General features: G+C 43.4%; 1 protein-coding gene across 1 annotated transcript in view; it reads right to left on the bottom strand.

The window, feature by feature from the left end:
* pcdh7b (protocadherin 7b) overlaps nt 1-19,333 on the bottom strand; it is a 100,542-nt gene extending 81,209 nt beyond the window's left edge. The window contains 1 exon segment of the mRNA XM_026292236.1: nt 15,423-19,333. Within this exon segment, the coding sequence (XP_026148021.1) occupies nt 15,423-18,497 (3,075 nt within the window). The 5' untranslated portion in view covers nt 18,498-19,333.
* Nucleotides 19,334-19,653: the final 320 nt, after the last annotated feature.

Below are 19,653 nucleotides of genomic sequence, written 5' to 3'. Positions count from 1 at the left end.
GTAATGCTCTGCAGATGAGACACCAATCAAGGGCCAGGATCTAACAAATGCATGGGAAAAAATGCAACTGTGCTTCAAGTAAGATTTTTTTCATATGTTATTTTATAGTGTATAACACTGAACAGGACAAGCTCTCAAATTTTTAGTCTTTATCTTTTTTCTTAATCTATCTGTCTATCTTAATCTATCTCTCCACCTTGTAAGAGTTAATCCAAACTACTGTCTCAAGCAGCTGGCCCTCCTGGAGATCTTTCTGGACTGAAGTTATTGTTTATTAAATCCAGATTCCTTTAGAAATTTAACAAAGACAGCATTACAGATTTTTTTTTTTTTTTTTTACTGAGGGCTGTTGATGCAGTAAAAGGTCAGGAATGTTTCACTGCCAAAGTTTTGCAAAGGTGAAGAACTTGCATGTGAATTTGCATTTTAGTAGCATTGGCACATCTGGTAGACAGGGCCATGTCAGAGAGCAGACTACATGGAGTTACATTAATCTCAGCTAGGCTTAAGGCTAAAGAGAATATTTCTGATAAAGTGTATAGTTGAAGATTTGTCTTTCTGCCCTGGAGCCAGGAGGTTCCTCCGTCATGAACTATGGGCGAGGTTGATTGGAGTGACCGTCTAGACCTGATGGGGTGGGGAGATGCCGCCAGGTGCTCTTTTAAACACTCCCATTAGATATTGGAACTGGCACTTGTTGAATAACTTTCAGATATGAAGGCCTGGTGTTTATCCACCATTGATCTTCCACCCCCCACCCACTGCCCATTACATCTCTATGGGAGGGCTGGCCACTGTCAGTAACCATTACAAGAAATCTATACCTAATACGCTTCTTATTATGAATGCTCATTTTAAAACTTCAATAACTGAGGAGCATTAGTGTGGGCAGTTATCGTAATTCCTTCAGGGGTAGATGAGGATAAGTGATTTTATAAAACTTGCAGAGTTTTTTTCTCTGTGGTTTACACTATTTTTATCCTCCATCTTTGGAAAAGAAAAGCCAGAACCTTGGAATGCAAACAATATCTCATTGTCATAATATCCAACAAATACATATGTGCATAACTTTAAGTTCTGTATATTTCAGCCTCATTGATATGCTGCTGCACAGAAACCAGTACATCTAGTAGCTACAGGGGGTCCTGGGTTCTGCGATGCAGAGAACATTGGAATAAAACTGCATCACCGAGGGAGCAATTGAAATGTATATTACAGATGTATAGATATTCAGACTTATATAGTCACAGGGAGCCCTGAAGCAATTCTGAGCTGTGATGAAACAATGACCCAGGAGCGGCTAAATTTAGAGACAAGCTGGGTCTCCCAGGAAGCATCTCCATTTGGACTGGAATGGCAAGTTTGACCCTCATCTCTCCGCTCCTCACCTCCTATTAATTGAATCAGGCTGCTGCCCAGGATAATTCTGTCTGTGTGCGTGTGTGTGTGTGTGTGTGTGTGTGTGTGTGTGTGTGTGTGTGTGTGTGTGTTTGCAAGAAGTTTGTTAAACCAGGCCTAAAATCGTTAAAATGTGTCTTCCTGAGGTGACCCTAGTTTCAGATAACCATCCAATATATTTCACATGTGAAGGAACGGGGAATCTTGTGTGCACACAACCCAGCAGGCTTTATGCCTCTCTGAATGCCAAAACCTATACATATATATATATATATATATGTATAGGTTTTATATATATATATGTATGATACACACACAGTCTTTTTCAGAAGATATGTATTAAAATCCCTCATCGACATTTCCTGCAAAATTATGCATTATAAATTGTCTACTCCCCGCACCCAATCCCACTTCTGATACTAGTCTTTTTACTATATTCTGATGCATGGATTTAATTAAGAAACACAGAATAAATATTAAAAATGTATGACTGGAAATTGCTGCAAGTTCTCGATTCCTTTTTTTCCCTCTCCTTTTTTGTCGCCTTCCATTGTATATAAAAAAAAAAAAAACAATGTTTAGGCACTGTTCATAGCTTTCCTTGGCTTTAATTATAGGGGTTTCTCAGTGTGAAAGACTAGTACTTTCTGTTGGAGACTCGGCATCATCATCAGCATGGACATGGAGATGAAATGCTCAAGGGAAAATGCTTCATGTTAGGTTTCCAGTCAGATTTCTAATGCTCGCTCACTAGCGAAAACACCAGCACTCTCATCAGAGTGTGAGATTTAAACAGGGCTTTGAGGAGCTTGTGCCTAATAATTAGTCAGCAGTCTGCTTTAAGAATGTTGAGGTAAACAGGGTTTAATTAGGAAGGGTAGTGCAATCTGGGACAGATGTTGTGCAGGAGGGATCATGCTGTGACTGTTTTTGGTTTGTGTTACAGTGAGAAGCAGAAAAGAAAAAACATTTACGCCATCTCAGGAAGACAAAAATAATTATTTCAAAAAACCTCCTGTATACATACACACACACACACATGAACGCACGCACACACACAATGTGACTGGTGTGCAAGCATGGTCTTGTTGTGTTAAGAAGCTTAAATGACTAAAATGAGCAGGTCCGTGCATAACTGCACCCATGAAAACAGAATGGGCAGAACTCTATACAATACCTGTTGTATGGAGGAGAATGTTTTCACAATTTGTAAGTCTTACTTATATTCTTCTCGAAATTACAGGTCTTGCTGTGAATCTGCATCTTTGCAGTACAGGGCTTACATTTGTTGCTTTGCAGGGTGGGTCTCTTGACGGTTTTCCTTCAGGGAAAGTACGGCAGGGGCAGGTATTCCAACAATGTCTTCCTGACTTCTCCACTAAGTGGCAGATACACTACTTAAAACCTGCTGATGGGATTGCAGGGCTCCACCTAAGGCTTAAGTCACCACTAAACCACATGAAACTCTCCTCTGACGGGCAGTGGCTGAGCAGGGATCAACAGCTAACAATGTGGCAGTCAATGCACAATTTTGGAAAAATAACAAAGGCAAACATACCACAAGGTGGGTTTTATGGATTCTAAGCCTTAAATAACCATGTCTGCTAAGCTGGAAAAACAGAGGAGGAAAAGTATAGAAGTGTGAGAAAGAGACAGCAAAACACAAGGGAGGGGATGTTGGTGAGAGGATGGAGTGTTAAAACAGAGATGATGAGAAGCGGAGAGAGAAAAAGCAAGCTTTGAGGGGCAGATGATGAAGATGACAGCGAGCTGTGGGAGGGAGGCAGAGAGCGAGAGAGGGAGAGAAAAAAAATCACATATTCTTGACAGAAGCAACATGGCACGATCACACAGCTATTTTTCATTCACACTCCTCTGCATTCGCACGATTCCAAAGGTACCCAAGCCCCAAGGAAGCCTTCCAGCAAGCACTGTTTGCCAATTTTTCAAACCTTGTCACTCCCTTTCGGTGTATCAGCTCGTGCTGCACAAAGGGCCTCCTCTTAGCATTGCCGCTATTTTTGTTGTCATTGGGCCGATGTAAGGTAAACACGTAAGGCAGTGTCATCCATAACCCCTCCCTCCCCATAATGCATCACTCTTAGATCACACTGTAAAGGGCCAAACATTGCTGTGGGAGGGATGCAGAGTTTTAGTTTCTTTGGGGTTTTTTTGTTTTTTTTTCTGCATGCACCTGCAATTTGACAGCACACAATATCGCTGTAGCATATTTCAGTGGGTGCTGAAAAGTCACATGCATGCCAATGTGGAAATTGTTCATGTTGCCTTGTCAGTTCAACAGTGGTAGTTTGAAGTAGAGCTGGTTCCCCCCCCCCCGACTGTCTTCCTCAGTGGCAACCCTCTTACAGCTTCTTGATGTTTATAAAAACAGCTGAGCCTCAGACACTGTCTCACCTACAGTGAACTGTGTGCTAGGAACTACAACCAGACCAGGCCACTGTAAGCTGACAGGTAAAATGTAGTGAACAAATGTTAGTGTGGTACTGTAGATCCCCTCGGATCATGTCTCCCCACGTGAACAGGCACCTTTTTTCTGTGCCATTTTATCACACACCATTCAGTGCCCTCAGTGCTCATTATGAGCTTTGACATAAAGGCTATGGAGATGCGGAGGCTAGTAATGAAACGGCAGCCGCTGTATGTTCTTGAAGGCAGCCTGTCCCTGATGTAGATCAAGAAATTCTTTGGGCTTTGACTGAGGCCTAGCAATGTCTTAGGACGTTTGTATATGCAAGTTTAATATTTCACATGGGATTAAAATTGGCATTTGTTAAAAAAAAAACTGATATGGCACTAAACTACCCCATGAGTATAAGAACAAACTGACTGAGACAGTAGTGAAAATATAAGGGTTAACATAAGGTTAGTGTTTATTGCTGAGGCCGACAAATACATAGCACAAACATGTTAAAACTCTGCAGGCACTTCTGGAGCAACAAATGCATTCTTGTTGTGACACAGGCACAGTCCCACTTCATTAGGCCACATGCATGCCATGACTCATTACCCTGAAGAGACACTTCCAGTTGGATTTGCACACATTCATAAAAACACGTTTCTTTGAGTTCATTCCCGTCAATCTAGTTGCATAGAGTTGATGACATTTCCTCTAAATTCCTCCCAATTCCTCCCAGTTAATGCACACACACTTGGTCAGTCAAGCTCTTAGCTCTGTCCTTTAAAAACAGGCATTTACTGTATTTATTTAACATTCCTCTGTTTTGATCCTTGACACCAGCTCCTTTACTCTGTCTGAATGGATTCATTGCTATTCAGTCATTATGCTCCTCAGATATCAGATAAAATATAGAGGACTTTGTTTCATGTGTCTTTAAGAGTTATGGCTATTTGATACTCTGGAATATTTGAAAACACTAGATTCCTATGTGGCGCCTCACATCAATAATGAACTTGACCTTGCAAGGCAAGTCTTTTCTCAGAACGGGTGAATGTGTGACTCATATCTTTATGCTTTTGTTTAGTCACATCAGGATCATTGTTCTCTCCGGGCTCAAAAACATGGTGCACATCCATCCATCCATTATCTATACCTGCTTATTCCTATTTAGGTTCACAGGGATCTGCTGGAGCCTATCCCAGCTCTCTGTGGGTGAAAGGCAGGGGTCCACCCTGGACAGGTCACCAGTCCATCACAGGGCCACATAGAGACAAACAACCTCACACACTCACACTCACTCCTATGGGCAATTTAGAGTCACCGATCAACCTGACATACATGTTTTTGGACTGTGGGAGGAAACCGGAGTACCTGGTGCAGATATTATATTAAAGGTCTTTAGCCTATTTTTACCATGTAAAACACATTTGCCAGGCAGGAATAGATGTGGGAAATAGTTAACCAGTAACTACATCAGACTTGAGGTGGTGCCGAAATGCTGGCCTTGAGTTAAAGAGCAAAGCTTTGTGCAGCCACTGATGCTCTCTCTCTCTGTTTAATTTGATCTCATGAATCAAGAGCTCAAAGTGGGGAGGACAGTAAATTACAGGTCCCTAAAGAGCTGTGACACAGGGAAGAGATGAGTGCATTGTAGTAAAGCAACTGCTGCCAATTTAGTGTTCAGGGACCTTCAGCTTTGAAATACTCCCCATTTGCCCAAGTGGCTTTATCAAAGGAGTTTAGTGGAACATGACGTTCCCACGCCGCATCCAACTCCGGGCCAAAGCTGCTAGAATACCATGACTTTTTTTTTTGGAGGACCTTTCCCCTTAGCTTCTCTTTTGGCAGTGAGATGTCTGAATAACTGGGTACAAGTAAGATGAGAGCGCAGTAAAAACCTTTTAAAAAAAAAAACACTAGGCATATGGTCATAAGAGAAGTTGGGGGGGGGGGCGATTGCCGCAGAGGTATACTGCCATAGTAACAATGGATAGCCCACCAAGGATTCGTGAGCAAACACAGGCATACAGCTTAAACAGCAACTGAGGACCCTTGCCAGTATGCCTCCTTGTTCAAACAAAATCACAATGGCACAGATAACTCTGGCATTTTAAACATAAATTACAAGGTCTCCAATTGTCATGTCATGTCCCGAGTTCACTGAGAGATGAGGCTGCCTCGGCAAAGAAAAGCTCATTCAAAGAGACTCAATGGAGTACACACACACATGCACACACCCTGACGTAAATCTTTCAAATGTGCAGAGGAAGGAAAGGAAGGCAAGAGCAGTTTGCATGTTAAGCACATTTGCGTAGACATCAAACGATCGGCTGCAAATGGCTTCACAGGGGAAAGTAATCTGTGCTACTCAAACATTTGCTGTGGCACCCACAGAATTCTGATGGTGATTAAACAGAAAGTAACTGTCTTCCCTCTAAGTCCAGCTGGGGATCTCCACGACACACTCGTAAATGTCACCCATGTAGGCACTCAGCTGCTTGTCAAAGTCACTATGAGCTCCCCTCACGTCACCGGTTCATAAGAGCTCTTCACTGTGTGATAGGCTTCCTTTATGCACTTATGTTCCCAGCAGTTTGCCTTCTTACACTCAAGTCTGTGATTAATATATCAATAAGGACAGATTAAATGTGATGAATCTGACGTTAAGTGAAACTTATTAAGAAAAGGCTGGGCTGGAAATAAAGTTGCGATAAAAAATGAAAAACCCAGTTGTGTTTAGCGGCTTTGTTTACCGTTATTGTAATCATTTTACCGCCCCCAGCCATGTCAATATGATTGATATCCTTGCCTGCCCCCCAATCCCAGACCTCATCAACCTAGAACCAAATGGCAACAAATCTAACAAGATTCCCTATTTTCCTTGCCTCTGTGGGCTGGCTCCCCCTCAAGGCACTTCTCACCACTGAATCCACTCTGTATTTTACAATTGGCTATTGTGTCACAAGTGTTGCATTGGACAAACTCAGAGTAAATGAACCGAGTTAAAAACCAGTCTTTCAGTCTTGATTACATCCCCCCTGTTTCAGTCCCCCCATAACCGCACCGAACCGAGCAAAGCACCTGAGTTCACCAATTCACTCACCAACCAAAATGGCCAAGGTGCTCTTTGCCAGTGGCCGATTTGATTGACTATTTGTAGTTGTTACTCAGAACATTGTTGCTGGAAAGACAGAGGGAGAAATAAGCAGGAGGACTTTATCTCATGAGATACTGTGAGAAAAAGAGTAAAAGGTGAAACCAAAGCTAGATAATAAACAGGCTTTAGGGCAAGGTGCCGCAAATCAATACCTGAAACCATATTAAATGTCTGGAGCGCCTCAATCCACAGTAGAATTTGTCTGACTAAAGCCAGCATTACATTCACCTCCACTTCATATTGCAGTTTCCAACAGGCCAGGCCTATGGGAACATACAGCATATGAGGATCTTGTCAGAGTATATACAGTGTAGTTTATTCTGGCAATATAATACTGATCTCTACTACAGAGCAAAACTTTTCCTCTTAACAAGTTTCTTATCAATAACTTAGTTTTAAAATTGTACTAACCGGTAAACCATTGGTGTAATTAATTAATTGATTATTCATTATTAATTGATTAATCGACTTAATCTTTTCAGCTCTAGAGTCCTGGTTGGTTTACTGTTACCTGGGAAAATAATTAAACTGACGAAGATCTGGGATCAAGAGGAGCCCAAAGAGGGTAATTCAGTCATGGTGAAAAGTGCCAATTATAATTTCCCAAGAGCCCAAGGTGGCTTATTAAAACTGCTTGTTTTGTCCACAGACACATCAAAAAGATATTCAATTTGCTATCATATTACAAAGAAAGCCATAAAATCTTTACTTCTGGGAGGCGAAACTCCAGAAATGTTAAGCATTTTTTGCTTTAAAAATGACTGATATTGCAAGTTAAAGTCATAGAGGATTCCTGTAGCACTCAACAAAAGGAGGATTTGTTTCAACTTACTGGAAATACCACTTTTATTCAGTTTACCCCACCGGCCTTTTAAGGATATCTGGAGGATTCTTTGTCCTCCCTTGCTTCGCTACATTAAATCATTGAGGAGCAGATGTAAGATGCACTGAGGAACTGAAAATGTTTTAGGAAAATTCAATAAATCAATGTCATGTAGAAAGTCTTATGTACTGTCAGTGCATATCTGTCATGATCCGCCTCACAGTGATCACAGACTATACCAAGGCTGTAACCTTATTCATATTTTAATTTAATCCCACATTGCCGTATCCAGCATACTAAAAGAGTGAGCAGAGGAAAGTACACACCAAGAAAGAGGCAAATTGAAAAATTAGCATTTTCAAAAAAAAGTCTGGCTGGACTTCATATTTCAGTTGATTTGATAGCAGTTACCTTGCGAGGCCGCTCATAACTCCAGCTGCCCCGTGACCTTCATTCCTCAGCAGGCAGGCAGACTCGTCCAGCCACTGACAAGATTTATCGGGCCTGGCTAATAGCCTGCTCTCTGCCAGGTAAGCCCTCATCGATACAGGGGCTCCTCCTGCCCCCACCAGAGCTTTCCTAATGAATATTTCTACTTTTTTTTTTTTTTTGCACTCCGTCTGTAGGGTTTAATACAGGTGGTACGTGTATGTCCAAACTGAATGGGGTTAAAGCACACAACTTAGTCAGAGCAGTGACCAATAAATAGCTGAGCTGAGGCAAAGGAGGTCCCAGTGTCTTGCTTCAGGGCACTTGTAATCACCGAAAGTCAAGAGAAGGTGTCACATCACAGACCAGTCGAGCTTGTCGTGGGTTTTTAACAGGTGAAGATAAAGTATTGCTCTAGCCTTCAGGCTCCATCTGCCTCTGTATGTACGTGTGTGTGGAGAGTGTATGTAATAACCAGACACACATACAAATATAATGAACTGTATTCCTTGGGTAAACACAGCAGCACAAGCACACAAACAACACACACACACACACACACACACACACACACACAGACAGGATATTGAAACCCTTTCAGGCATGTCGCCGTGCGTGTGCCTAGTGCGAAGGATGATGGAGAGGCTGAAATGTGGAGGCCCCCGTTAGCTCTCCTCTCCAGCCCTCGCAGGATACACAAACACACACGTCGTCATACTGTACATCCACACACTTTATCACACCCTTACACATGCATCACCACAGTGCGCATACCCGCTGAGTGCACATGCACAAACTTTCACACAAGTCCCACCAGGCTTTGATGGATGGTCGGCGAGTGCTCTACCTCCTGTTTCATACACATATAATCTCATTTGGGGGCCACATGGAGGGAGCCGCACCAAAACAGGGCTAATAGAGGCAGTCAATCTGTCCTGTTCCTCCCCTTCACAAGTCAACTCATATCCATTATACTCGGCTGTTGCTTAGTAAATACATAAGAGTGCAGCCTATTAATAAAAAACTGTTAAAACAAACACAAAGATTCCAGATGCATTATTTATCTAGGACTATTCTTAATGCGTCTTATACAGTCAGGGGATCTCACTGCATCTTAATATTTTAGCAGTTCCTCAATACAAAAGAGGGTGGTCAAAGCCAAAGGGGGTTTGTAGGAAGAGAGAGACAATGTGCAGGTTTTAAAACCAGCACCCAGGGTGACGGTTGTACCTATTAAATGTGCTCCAGTTACACTGCTGAACTTATTAACTTTTCCCCTGCCAACACCACTGTACAGACATACTCACCTAGTCATCGTTTTACTAAGTCCAGCATCTTGCTTCTGTCTGTCTGGAAGACAACGTGTCAATTAAAGTGTCTTTTTTCTTCACTTGTCAGCTCCGCTTAATAAACAAGTTCGCTGTCGGCTGCCAGAGCAAACAGGCATTTAGAGCTAAATTATGGATCAACGTGCCTGTCTTTAATTTCTCTTATTCTCTGTTTTTGCAAAGGCCATGTGTGACAGCATGGCTGGTGCCAAGGGGAGGAGGCCACCGACCCTCCTGGCAGTTCCCTTGACACTCTGGGCCCATGTGAGCAACGCTGACAGAGACTGATTAATCTGATTCATCGCAATGTTTCCTCCACAGCAAGGGAGAAACAGAGAGGGAGGCACGCACACATGTAAACACACGCTCATCAGAGAATCAGGCAGAAAAGCACAAATGCAAAAAAGACCCATCTGCCACCTGTTTGAATCAACATCAAGAGAACAAATGGCCCATGACCTTTTCTGCAAAACAACAACAAAAAAGTCACACTATAATGGGGCTGCCTCTGCCAGACATTTTTGCAATTTTGATAAGGTACAGTGTCACAGTAAACAAAACACTGTTGTTTTGCCTATTAGTCTCACAAACAGTAAGCCCTACCCCTGATCCCCGATCCAGCTCGCTGACATAGAACTATTCCCCCAGGTTGTACAGCAGTACAACTAAGTGATGTTCTTATTTAGTTGGTTCTAGCTTCTGGAGACGATACAACAAGACAGCTACAGAGAAAACAGCACGGCTAGCATAGCATATCATAGACCTTGGGAGCCTTGTAAAAGTCAATTTACTGTACAAACCACTCCTAACAATTGCTGTGAAAAAACAAGTGGGCAATATGGTGAGCATGAAGTGATTGATAGTACCACAGGAAAGGCAAATCTGCAAATATGAATTGGCTATACCGTGGTGAGCCCTATCTAATGTGATCGCTGCCGGGTATGAAATGAAATTCCTTCTTCAATGACACCAAATCGAAAGAAGCGGCGAGAAGAAGGTGGCATCCTCGACACTGCCACTTACAATCAGCTGTGTGGAGAGCAATCAAGGTGGCATGTGGCTTAAATTTCCTGTCTCTTTCTTCCCTCACTCTTCCCTTTCCCTGGCTTTCATCATCTGACTTCATGACAAATGTTGCGTATGAACCTGGGAATTCTTCATCCTCTTTAATCAAGTATTTATTTTCATTAAAACAGTTCAGCTCTGTGGCACATTCACTTTATGTGGAGAAGAGATGGGGAGATGTAGAATTAAGGAAACGAAAACAAGGACATAGAAATTTAGCAATACTTATGGCTTATCCACTGTAGCTAAAGAAAGTCAAAGCTCAGTATTATGCAGAGTGAAATAGCAGAAACCAGCTATAGCAATATCCCTCTGAGTTTTCTGTCTCCACCATTTCTGCCTGCGTATCAGGTAAGTCTAATCCTTAGATTAGTAATTGCCTCAGAGCGAATGCATTCAAATCACCAAACCAAATTATACCAGAAAATGCTGCCCACTGCAATTTCATGAGCATTACTGCGCTCTCTTACTCCTTCTATTTTTCTTTCAGAACATAAACAACAAAAGCCCGAGCAGCAATAGATTGAATTAAGCCGTAATAGATCCAAACAATTTTGATAAAATTAGCCACAGTCGGCGGTACGCAGCACCAAACAAAGGACAAGCACTAATAATAATGTGACAATAAACAAACCAGCACATTGCACAATAATCTAATTTCTTAGTAAACACAAGATTTCCATATTGTCTTTTTTCGCCTTTTTGTCACTCTTGGCTATCCCGAGCTTCAGCCAAGTTGCTATGTTTCAGTTTTTTGTTCCTCTGTTTAATAATCTACTGATTTCTTGCATGACTTTGCTACTGACCATCCTAGAAAGTTCTTAACTGGCTTCAAATCTAATGAAAATGAAGAAAAGCTGCAGTGAAACAATAGCTTTGTGTTCTCTCACCATACGCTGACCTGTAGCAACAACACTGGGAGGATGGGGAATGACCAAATATGTTAAAGCTCCTGTGGAACCTCTTATCAAGTAATTACGCTATTGAGCTCAATGAGTGACTGACTCCTTCACTGGTTTTGCAGATGAAATCACATGAGGCCCTTCAAGGGACTCTGGTGCCTGCGAAACACGTGGCGGTGAATGCTAAAGAACAAAAAGTCAAAGGGCTGGACAATGAAGGCATGGTTGCTTAGTTCTATGTACGGGGGTTCATATAAAATTGAAGACACTCGAAATGCAGGGTCACGGAGGCATTCGAAGTTTCAATTAGGTCACTTGTGACTTTCCTGAGGCGTTTAGGCAGCTACATTTTGTAGGTTAAAACAAATTAGGTGAGAGGCAAAGTACAGCATTTCCATATTGGTTTCCTGTTCTATCTCGAGCCTGAAGGGCATTCACATTCTATGTTTTGGTTATTAACACCATCCAGGTGACCTCCATTTGCATGGTGGTATCATTTGTCCTATGTGAGTGCGGTGGGTTGAGGATTTGCCCTATGCAAATCAGATTCTTCATAGCCATATTCAGCTTGCGCAGGAGAGGTTGCAGCTAGGAGAAGGCACAGGAGGGACAGCTGGCCAGAGCACGGGAGGTGGGCTCTGGGGGCTGGGTTGAGGGCAGTGTCCAGTTTTACTTGCTGCATCAACCCTGAGGCAGGTTACCCTGGTATAAGTGTGCAGACCGAGCCTTTGCCTGCCCTGAGGGGCTACGATGTGAGAGCACAGAACACAAGCTGCTGTGGCTCACCACTGATTAGAAGTGATCCACCTGGTCAGGAGTTGCGCTTTGAAGTGATAAAACAAAAGCTGATGGCTTGTGCTAATTCAATGGCTAAGTAATTTCATTCCTCACTACATAATGGTCGGGCAACATTAATTTCTGGCATCGGGTAGGACACAAGCTGCTGCCAGAAGTAATAAAGTTAAGTGTTCTGTTAAGTGCATACACTACTCATCAGCCTTCCGATGCAATGCTTAGACACAGGTATGTAAAGAGCAGACAGACCAAGTATAATGTTGTAGCCCCACATTGCAAAAGACAGGAGAGACTATAAATAACACAAGCCGCAATCAATGGAGTTACAAGAAGAGATGAAATGTCAGGTCTGTTGCCTTGCCTGTTCAAGCCCCCAGCAGCTGCTTGGTGGCACGCTGGCTTCTCCCTCACGGTTAGCTCAGCTTAATGACTGTTTAAATGTCTGACGGGCTAAAAAGAAAGGCTCACCTCACAGATAAACTCCCTCAGTTGCCTGGTTACCTGCCTGAGCAGGTTGCCTGTGCAGTTATTGTAAGATTAGCTAGGCGAGGGGAAAGACGGAACCTGATACCTCAGAGAGTACAGTCAATGGTCAGCACTATTCTCTTTCTCTTTCCCTTCCCATTTTTCTCTCTATCTTTCCATCCAACCCCAAGTCCCTTGTGAAACAGTAGGGGCCATTCTCTATTGCAGTAACAGGGCCGTCTTTCTTTTGCATGCCTCTGTTTCTTCCCACAGATGGACAAAAAGAAAGGGAGTGGTAGAAGACTAGTTTTGGAGTAAGGGCATGTATGTGCGTGTTCTGTATGTGAGAAAACACACGCAATGCAAAGGATCCCTTATCAACTGCTGTAAATTGTAAACAGGTTCAACCTCATTCATGCCCAAATGTGACAGAAAGGTTCAATTTAAATATAAACCTAGTAACTTAAATAAATATCAAGAAAGTAAAATTCTACCACCTCTTTTTCTAAGAAAATATGAAACATAAGGAAGTTATAATATTCATGGTATTTTTTTGTCTCATCATTTTGTAGCACTAATCCAGATATTACACAAACTCTTCTATTAACTAACTGTCGAACATTTTATTGTCTTTAGCTGTAGTGGCACTTACCTGACAACTGAATATTTTTAGACGCAGCATCCCTAAAATTAAAAGCATGACCACTTCACTGTTTAAACTAATATAAATATGGCTATTAAAGGCCATGAGTGAAGCACACAAACACACACCTTTGCTTCAATTAGCACGATCATTCAGCCATTACTTTATGCCCTGTTCACCCCAACTTAACATATAAACAGTGAGTGGCTACTGAGCCAATGCGATATAAAAGGAAATTTAAACACCTACGAGCTACTGTATATTAAATTAAACATATATGATGTAAGCCGCTAAACACTTTCTTCACAATTTTATCACAATTAAAGTATTGAACTAAAAATAGTTTTTGTGTGTTACGGCCAGTGCAGGGTGGGTTTTGTCCAAGACACTGTGTTCTAACAAATGCACAGTCCATAAAAGTTACCGCAGCATTAATGTAGAGAGTAAATAAATAATTATATAACTGGAGCATAGTGACACACAATACATGCTGCTGCCGCAACAGCAAATAGAGTGCCCTTTTAATTATGCAGGAGACATCCGAAAGCAACAGCACTCCTCACACTCTGGGAAGCAGCTCAGTGAATACACCATATTAGAAGCTGTTAGAGACGGAGCTGAGGAAGAGAAGGGAGAGAAGTAAAAAGGGAGTGAAATGATTTGAGGGGAGACAGAGCGAGAGGGAGGTTTGAGGGATATGGAGAGATGAGAGTGGAGATTAAAAAAGAAACCACTGTAAGAAAAAAAAAACACACATACACAAGGCAGAGAGCACTATTGTAAGGAGAATATTGTGGTAGACGCTGAAAAAATGGAAAGAGAAAAGGGTGGATGCAAGGATGTGCTACAGAGGAGAGTCTAAAGGGGGAAAGGCGACACTGGGTATAGAATATCAAAACATGAACCTAGCAAAAGAGAGGAAAACAAAAACAGAAAATAAAATAAAAGAGAACCCAGATGTGTTTTGAGACAGAACAGCACTCCAGAATTCTAAAGGAGTAGCTGCTGACACCAAGTAAAACAAAGATCAATAATTCATTAGTCTGCCCTATAAAACACATAAAAGTGTTCTTTTTCCTGAAAACGCAAATCAGCTGACTTCATTATGTATTAACTGGTTCTTCCAATTGTTGCACCTAACAATGTAGGAACAGCCAAAAAAAATGTATACAGACCTGATTGATAGAAAGCACACATTTCCTAGAATTTGATTACAACATCAGTCCACCTACACCTTTTTTTCCCCAGCACTACAAGTGTAAAAAACAATAGTTAATGAGAGGAAAAGAAGACTTGCTGAAAGGTGGATGACAGAGAAAGCAGGTAGAAAATGGCAGGTAAGAAAAAAAATAGAGGAGGAAAAGAAACTGAAGCACAATATGAAAGGTGATATAAAAATGTCCAATTTCACCTCTATGGCAATGAATTGTGCAGCATTCAACCTACATCTACCTTTCTCTCCCCTCTGCGTGTTTTTTCCTCTCTCCCTCTTTCACAAGATGAAAAGAGAGCCTTGTCACAGACAGAGGGCAGGGCAGGGCTTGACATGGCTAAGGGGAGTGTAGTCTGCCCTTGCCATACTCCCCTCCGGGATAAAATAACTGCAAACCAAACCCTTATGTGAGCTGTCTACAACACTCTGACACACATTTGCCAAGGTTAGTAATTGTGACAGCACTGACGGAAAAAGCAGCCTCAACACATGGTGTGATAAAAGTGAAAAAGTTGGACATGTTTGGTCGAGTGGTAACAGTACCCTTCCTTGGCTAATCTAAACCTTTCTCTTGCCTTTTCAATATTACATGTGAATGGCACTCCCAACCAAAACAGATCAATACTGCTAACTTGACACACATTAGCACCATAAAGGCAACAAGACTACTGAGACTAGCCCTGTCAGAAAGCATTATGGTAGAAAGAACACTAAGAGGAAGAAACAGAAGACACTTAAGAGAAGTGGAGGGGAAAAAAACAGAACATGGAGACGTGTCTTCTTACCTGTTTGTTGTACTTGTTGATAGTTTGGCTGCTGTATTCAGAGCAGTGGTCAGATCCAAGGGAAATGTTATCTCCGGTGCCAACAAAGGTGTTGGCAGGGGGCAGGTCCTGAACTGCCTGGTGCTTTTTTCCAGCTGTTGGGGACTGTGGGTGAAGCTGGACAGTGGGGAGTGGCGAACTGGACTTGTAGTGCCGGGCCAAATCTGGGCTCCCGGGCCCTCCGTTGACTGAACGGTAGCGGCCCATGCCTGGACTGTCCGAGAGCTTCTCATTGACACCATCATAACGCTGCCCATTGGGTTTGGAAGCCTCTACAGTGACAATGCTGCTATATAGTGGCTGTTTGGACTTCTGTTTCTTCTTATCTTTCTTGGGCTTCTTGGATTTGTCATGCTGCTGTGGTGTGAAGAAGTCTTCGTGATCCTTCTTGCCGGCCTCGTAGCCATTCTTATTCTTGGGGCGACAATACCGGGCCATGACAACAACAAGAATAATGAGGATGACTGTCATGATCCCTGAAACCACTCCTATTACAATGCTTAACCGCTGTTTGCTTAGATCATAGTTGGGGTCACCGGCAATATTGGTGTTAAGAGATGTGCTCAGGCTCTTAGCCACCTGGGCCTCTACAACTGTGGAATTGGAAAGAGTCTCATTAACATACACATGAACCAGTGTGGTGGTGCTCTGTGAGGGCTGCCCACTGTCATTCACCTGGACCACCAGTCTGTGGAGGCCATAGTGCTTCTGCTCCAGCTTCCCCACCAGTGAAATGACCCCAGTGCCACCATCGATCTCAAACAGCTTGAAGGGGTTTCCCCCAATGATGCTGTAGTTCAGGTCTGCGTTGATGCCGGTGTCAGTGTCAGTGGCTATGACAGTTCTGACTACTGTTCTAATGTTACTGGAGGGAGGAAGAAGGGTGTAGGAGCTGTTTATTGGGAAAGTGACAGTTGGTGCATTGTCATTTTCATCCATGACAAAGAGTGAAACTGTAGCAGTGGCCGATCTGGGGGGGTCACCCCCATCCACAGCTTTGACACGGAAGGTGTATGTAGTTTTTTGCTCTCTGTCAAAGGACAGGGTGGAGAAAATAGTCCCAGTGTCATTCTCGATAGAAAAGATGTCCTCCTCCTCCTCAATGAAAAGACTCATCTCTGCATTTTGGCCTTTATCTGCATCAATGACTGTAACCATGCCAACTGGGCTGTTTGGCTCAAGGTTTTCTTTGACATAGAAGGTGAACACATCCTGCATGAACTTTGGTTCGTTGTCATTCTTATCGGCCACAAGAACAACTACTGTTGCAGAGCCCTGAAGGGTGTTTATGCCCTTATCTTTGGCTATCACTTTAAATTCGTAGCGCTCCGTTTGCTCTCTATCCAGAATGGTGTTTACTCGGATGTCTCCACTGTCTGCATCAATAGAGAAAATCCCATTTACTGATGAGTCAAGGGAATAGGCAATTTCGGCATTCTTCCCACTATCTGCATCAATGGCTGCCACTGTTGTCACCCTCTCGCCAGGGGCATTGTTTTCTGGAAAAGACACTTCTACTACATTCTGGCTAAAGATAGGGGGGTTGTCGTTTGTGTCGCCCACTTTAACGATAAGTGAGTTATTACTTGCCAGACTGGGACTTCCAGAGTCCACAGCCACTATGACCACATTGTATTCCTGTGTGGCCTCAAAGTCCAGGGGTGCAGATGTGTGAAGGAAATATTTCTTTTTGTTCTGCTCCCCCTCCATTTCACTGGCTGGTTTGAGCTGAAAGGGTACATCCCCTACCACTGTGCAGGTCACTATGCCATTTTCTCCCTGGTCACGATCCGACACCTGAACTAAGGCAATGGGTGTGTCCACAACCACATCCTCAGCCACATTGGCTACCCCATCTTTTAGGAAAATGCGTCCTATTTTCCGTATTTCTATGGCAGGAACATTGTCATTCTCATCCTTGATGTTCAACACCACAGTGGCCTTGTCCATTTTGGGCGGCTGGCCTCGGTCACGGGCCATTACTGTGAACCTCAGTTGGCTCACTTCTTCACGGTCAATGCGGTGCAGCACACTCAGCCACCCTGTGCTCTCATCCAACCTCAACAGCCTCCTCACTGACTCTGTGGCTGCCCCAAACACGTACTCTATTTGACCATTAACCCCCACGTCTGCATCTGTCGCTTTGAGCTGTAGTATGGGGGCGCCAGGGGAACTGTTCTCAGGTAGGTCAGCTTCATACACACTCTTCTCAAATCGAGGGCTGTTGTCATTCACATCAGTAATCATTACCCTCAGAATGGCCTGGGAGGAGCGAGGGGGATCTCCCCCATCCCTAACACGCAGCGTGAGCTCATAGGAGTCTCTCTGTTCCCTATCAAGGGCCCCTTTAATGATGAGTTGAGGCTGCTTCTCTCCATCAGTAGTGTCAGCAACCTGCAGTTCAAAGACGCTGCTCCTGCTTGCTCCTTCCTCAAATCTCCTCTTCCCCGAGTATGAATCCCCAGAAGAGCCCAAGCGCCTCGAGTTCTCCCCGTTGTCCTGGATAAGCTCATATCTCTCTATTCCATTTCTGCCAAAATCTCTGTCTGTAGCTGTGGGCAGCAGATAAAGGGTTCCAATGGGTCTGTTTTCCTCCACAGACAGTGTCAGGACAGGGGAAGGGAAAGACGGAGTGTTATCATTTATATCTAATATAATGACTTTTCCCTCAAAGAGGTCGACCCAGCTCTGGGCTGGTCCAATCACTGACACTTCAAAATCTATAAAGCACTCATTTTCATCAAATATCATTTGGCACTGTTGTAATTTTTCACGGTCTATCCGCCTCTCATTGGTGGTGAGCTCACCTGTTATGTTGTCTATTTTAAAAAAATCTGAGCCTGATTCAAGCGTGAATGTCACCTCGCCGGACCCCGCAACGATGCCGAGGTCGGCGGCTACGTTCCCTACTCTGACATCGGCTGGTCCCTCCTCGGCCAAACGGTACCGGAGCACTTGCTTGGCAGCGGGCTGATGCACAAGCTGCAGGATGAGCATGCAATAGTACAAATAGTCCACTGCACCAGTAGTCCTCATTGTTCTCCCCTGAAAATTGTCCACTTAGATTTGAAAAAAGTAAATAAAAATATTTAATCACTAATGGAAGGTCCGAATGTGGAAAATAAAAATCGTTTTCATTAAGAGCAAAGCCCTTGGTCTCGGGATGTGTGGGACTTCATCCTCCGGACGACTTACTACATCGCTCCCGCTGCAGTCAAAAGCAGCAAGTGCACGGGCTTTCCTCTGTTTTTCCTTCTCCAGCACTGACTGTTACTTTCTCTTTCCTTGTTTTATTACGAAAAAAAAAACACACTGATATTAAAGCACACCAGAGAGGCTCCGTGCGCCCTGGATGGTGCCACAAATATGTGAATTTCATGCGCGTAAAAGCCAAAATGTTATAGTCCGAGCATCACATCACCAGAAAGTAAAATCAGTCCATATCGCGCCGTTCTACTCACAGTTTGTGGTTAGAATCTCCCGGGCTGCAATATTCCTCTGCACGATGATATGTCCATGTATGTCAGAGGATTATTTAAATGCAGTTCCCAAAGTCTTTATATGGCGAGTGTTGATTATGTGTCAACTCTCCGATCTTGAGGGCGTAAATGTGATACAGATCACCTGTCTGGTTGCTTATTCTGCTGCTTTCCTCCAAGTCACTCGCGACCAGCAGACAGTATAGTTCTCTTTCCTTTTGCGAGCCAACTCCACAATGCAGCACCTGATGAAAATTCAGTCCCGTCTTTAAAAGAAGGGAAAAAAAACTGAAGAAAACTTAAAACGTATATCCGACGCGGATTTTAGGAAACGGTGAGTGTGTCCAGCATATTCAGCTTCTTCCCTCACCTGCAGACGCGCCGCATGTGTTGGCAGCCCCTATCTGCAGCACTGTGAGAGGGATTCACAAATGATATTGCAGTCTCTCTCTCTCTCCCTCTCTCTTTCTCGCTTTCTTCCTCTCTCTCTCTCTCGCTCTCACTTCTTCTATCGCACCCCCCCTCCCCAGGTTTCTTCTCCCCCAGCAGCGCACGTATACAGGGGTCGGACTTTGGTCTTGATCACCATGTCCAGAGTCCTGAAGACAATATTTGACGAAAATGGGCAGAGGAAGGTGATGCCTTAATACGGTAGTTTTCGCTGGTATTTTCTCGAGACGTGGCTCGGCACTTTGTGAGCACAAACCGGATGT

The sequence above is a fragment of the Mastacembelus armatus genome, chromosome 18, assembly GCF_900324485.2.
Source record: "Mastacembelus armatus chromosome 18, fMasArm1.2, whole genome shotgun sequence".
Taxonomy (NCBI): Eukaryota; Metazoa; Chordata; class Actinopteri; order Synbranchiformes; family Mastacembelidae; genus Mastacembelus; species Mastacembelus armatus.
The sequence above is the reverse complement of the archived record's forward strand: the minus strand, read 5'-3'. Positions and strand labels throughout refer to the sequence as shown.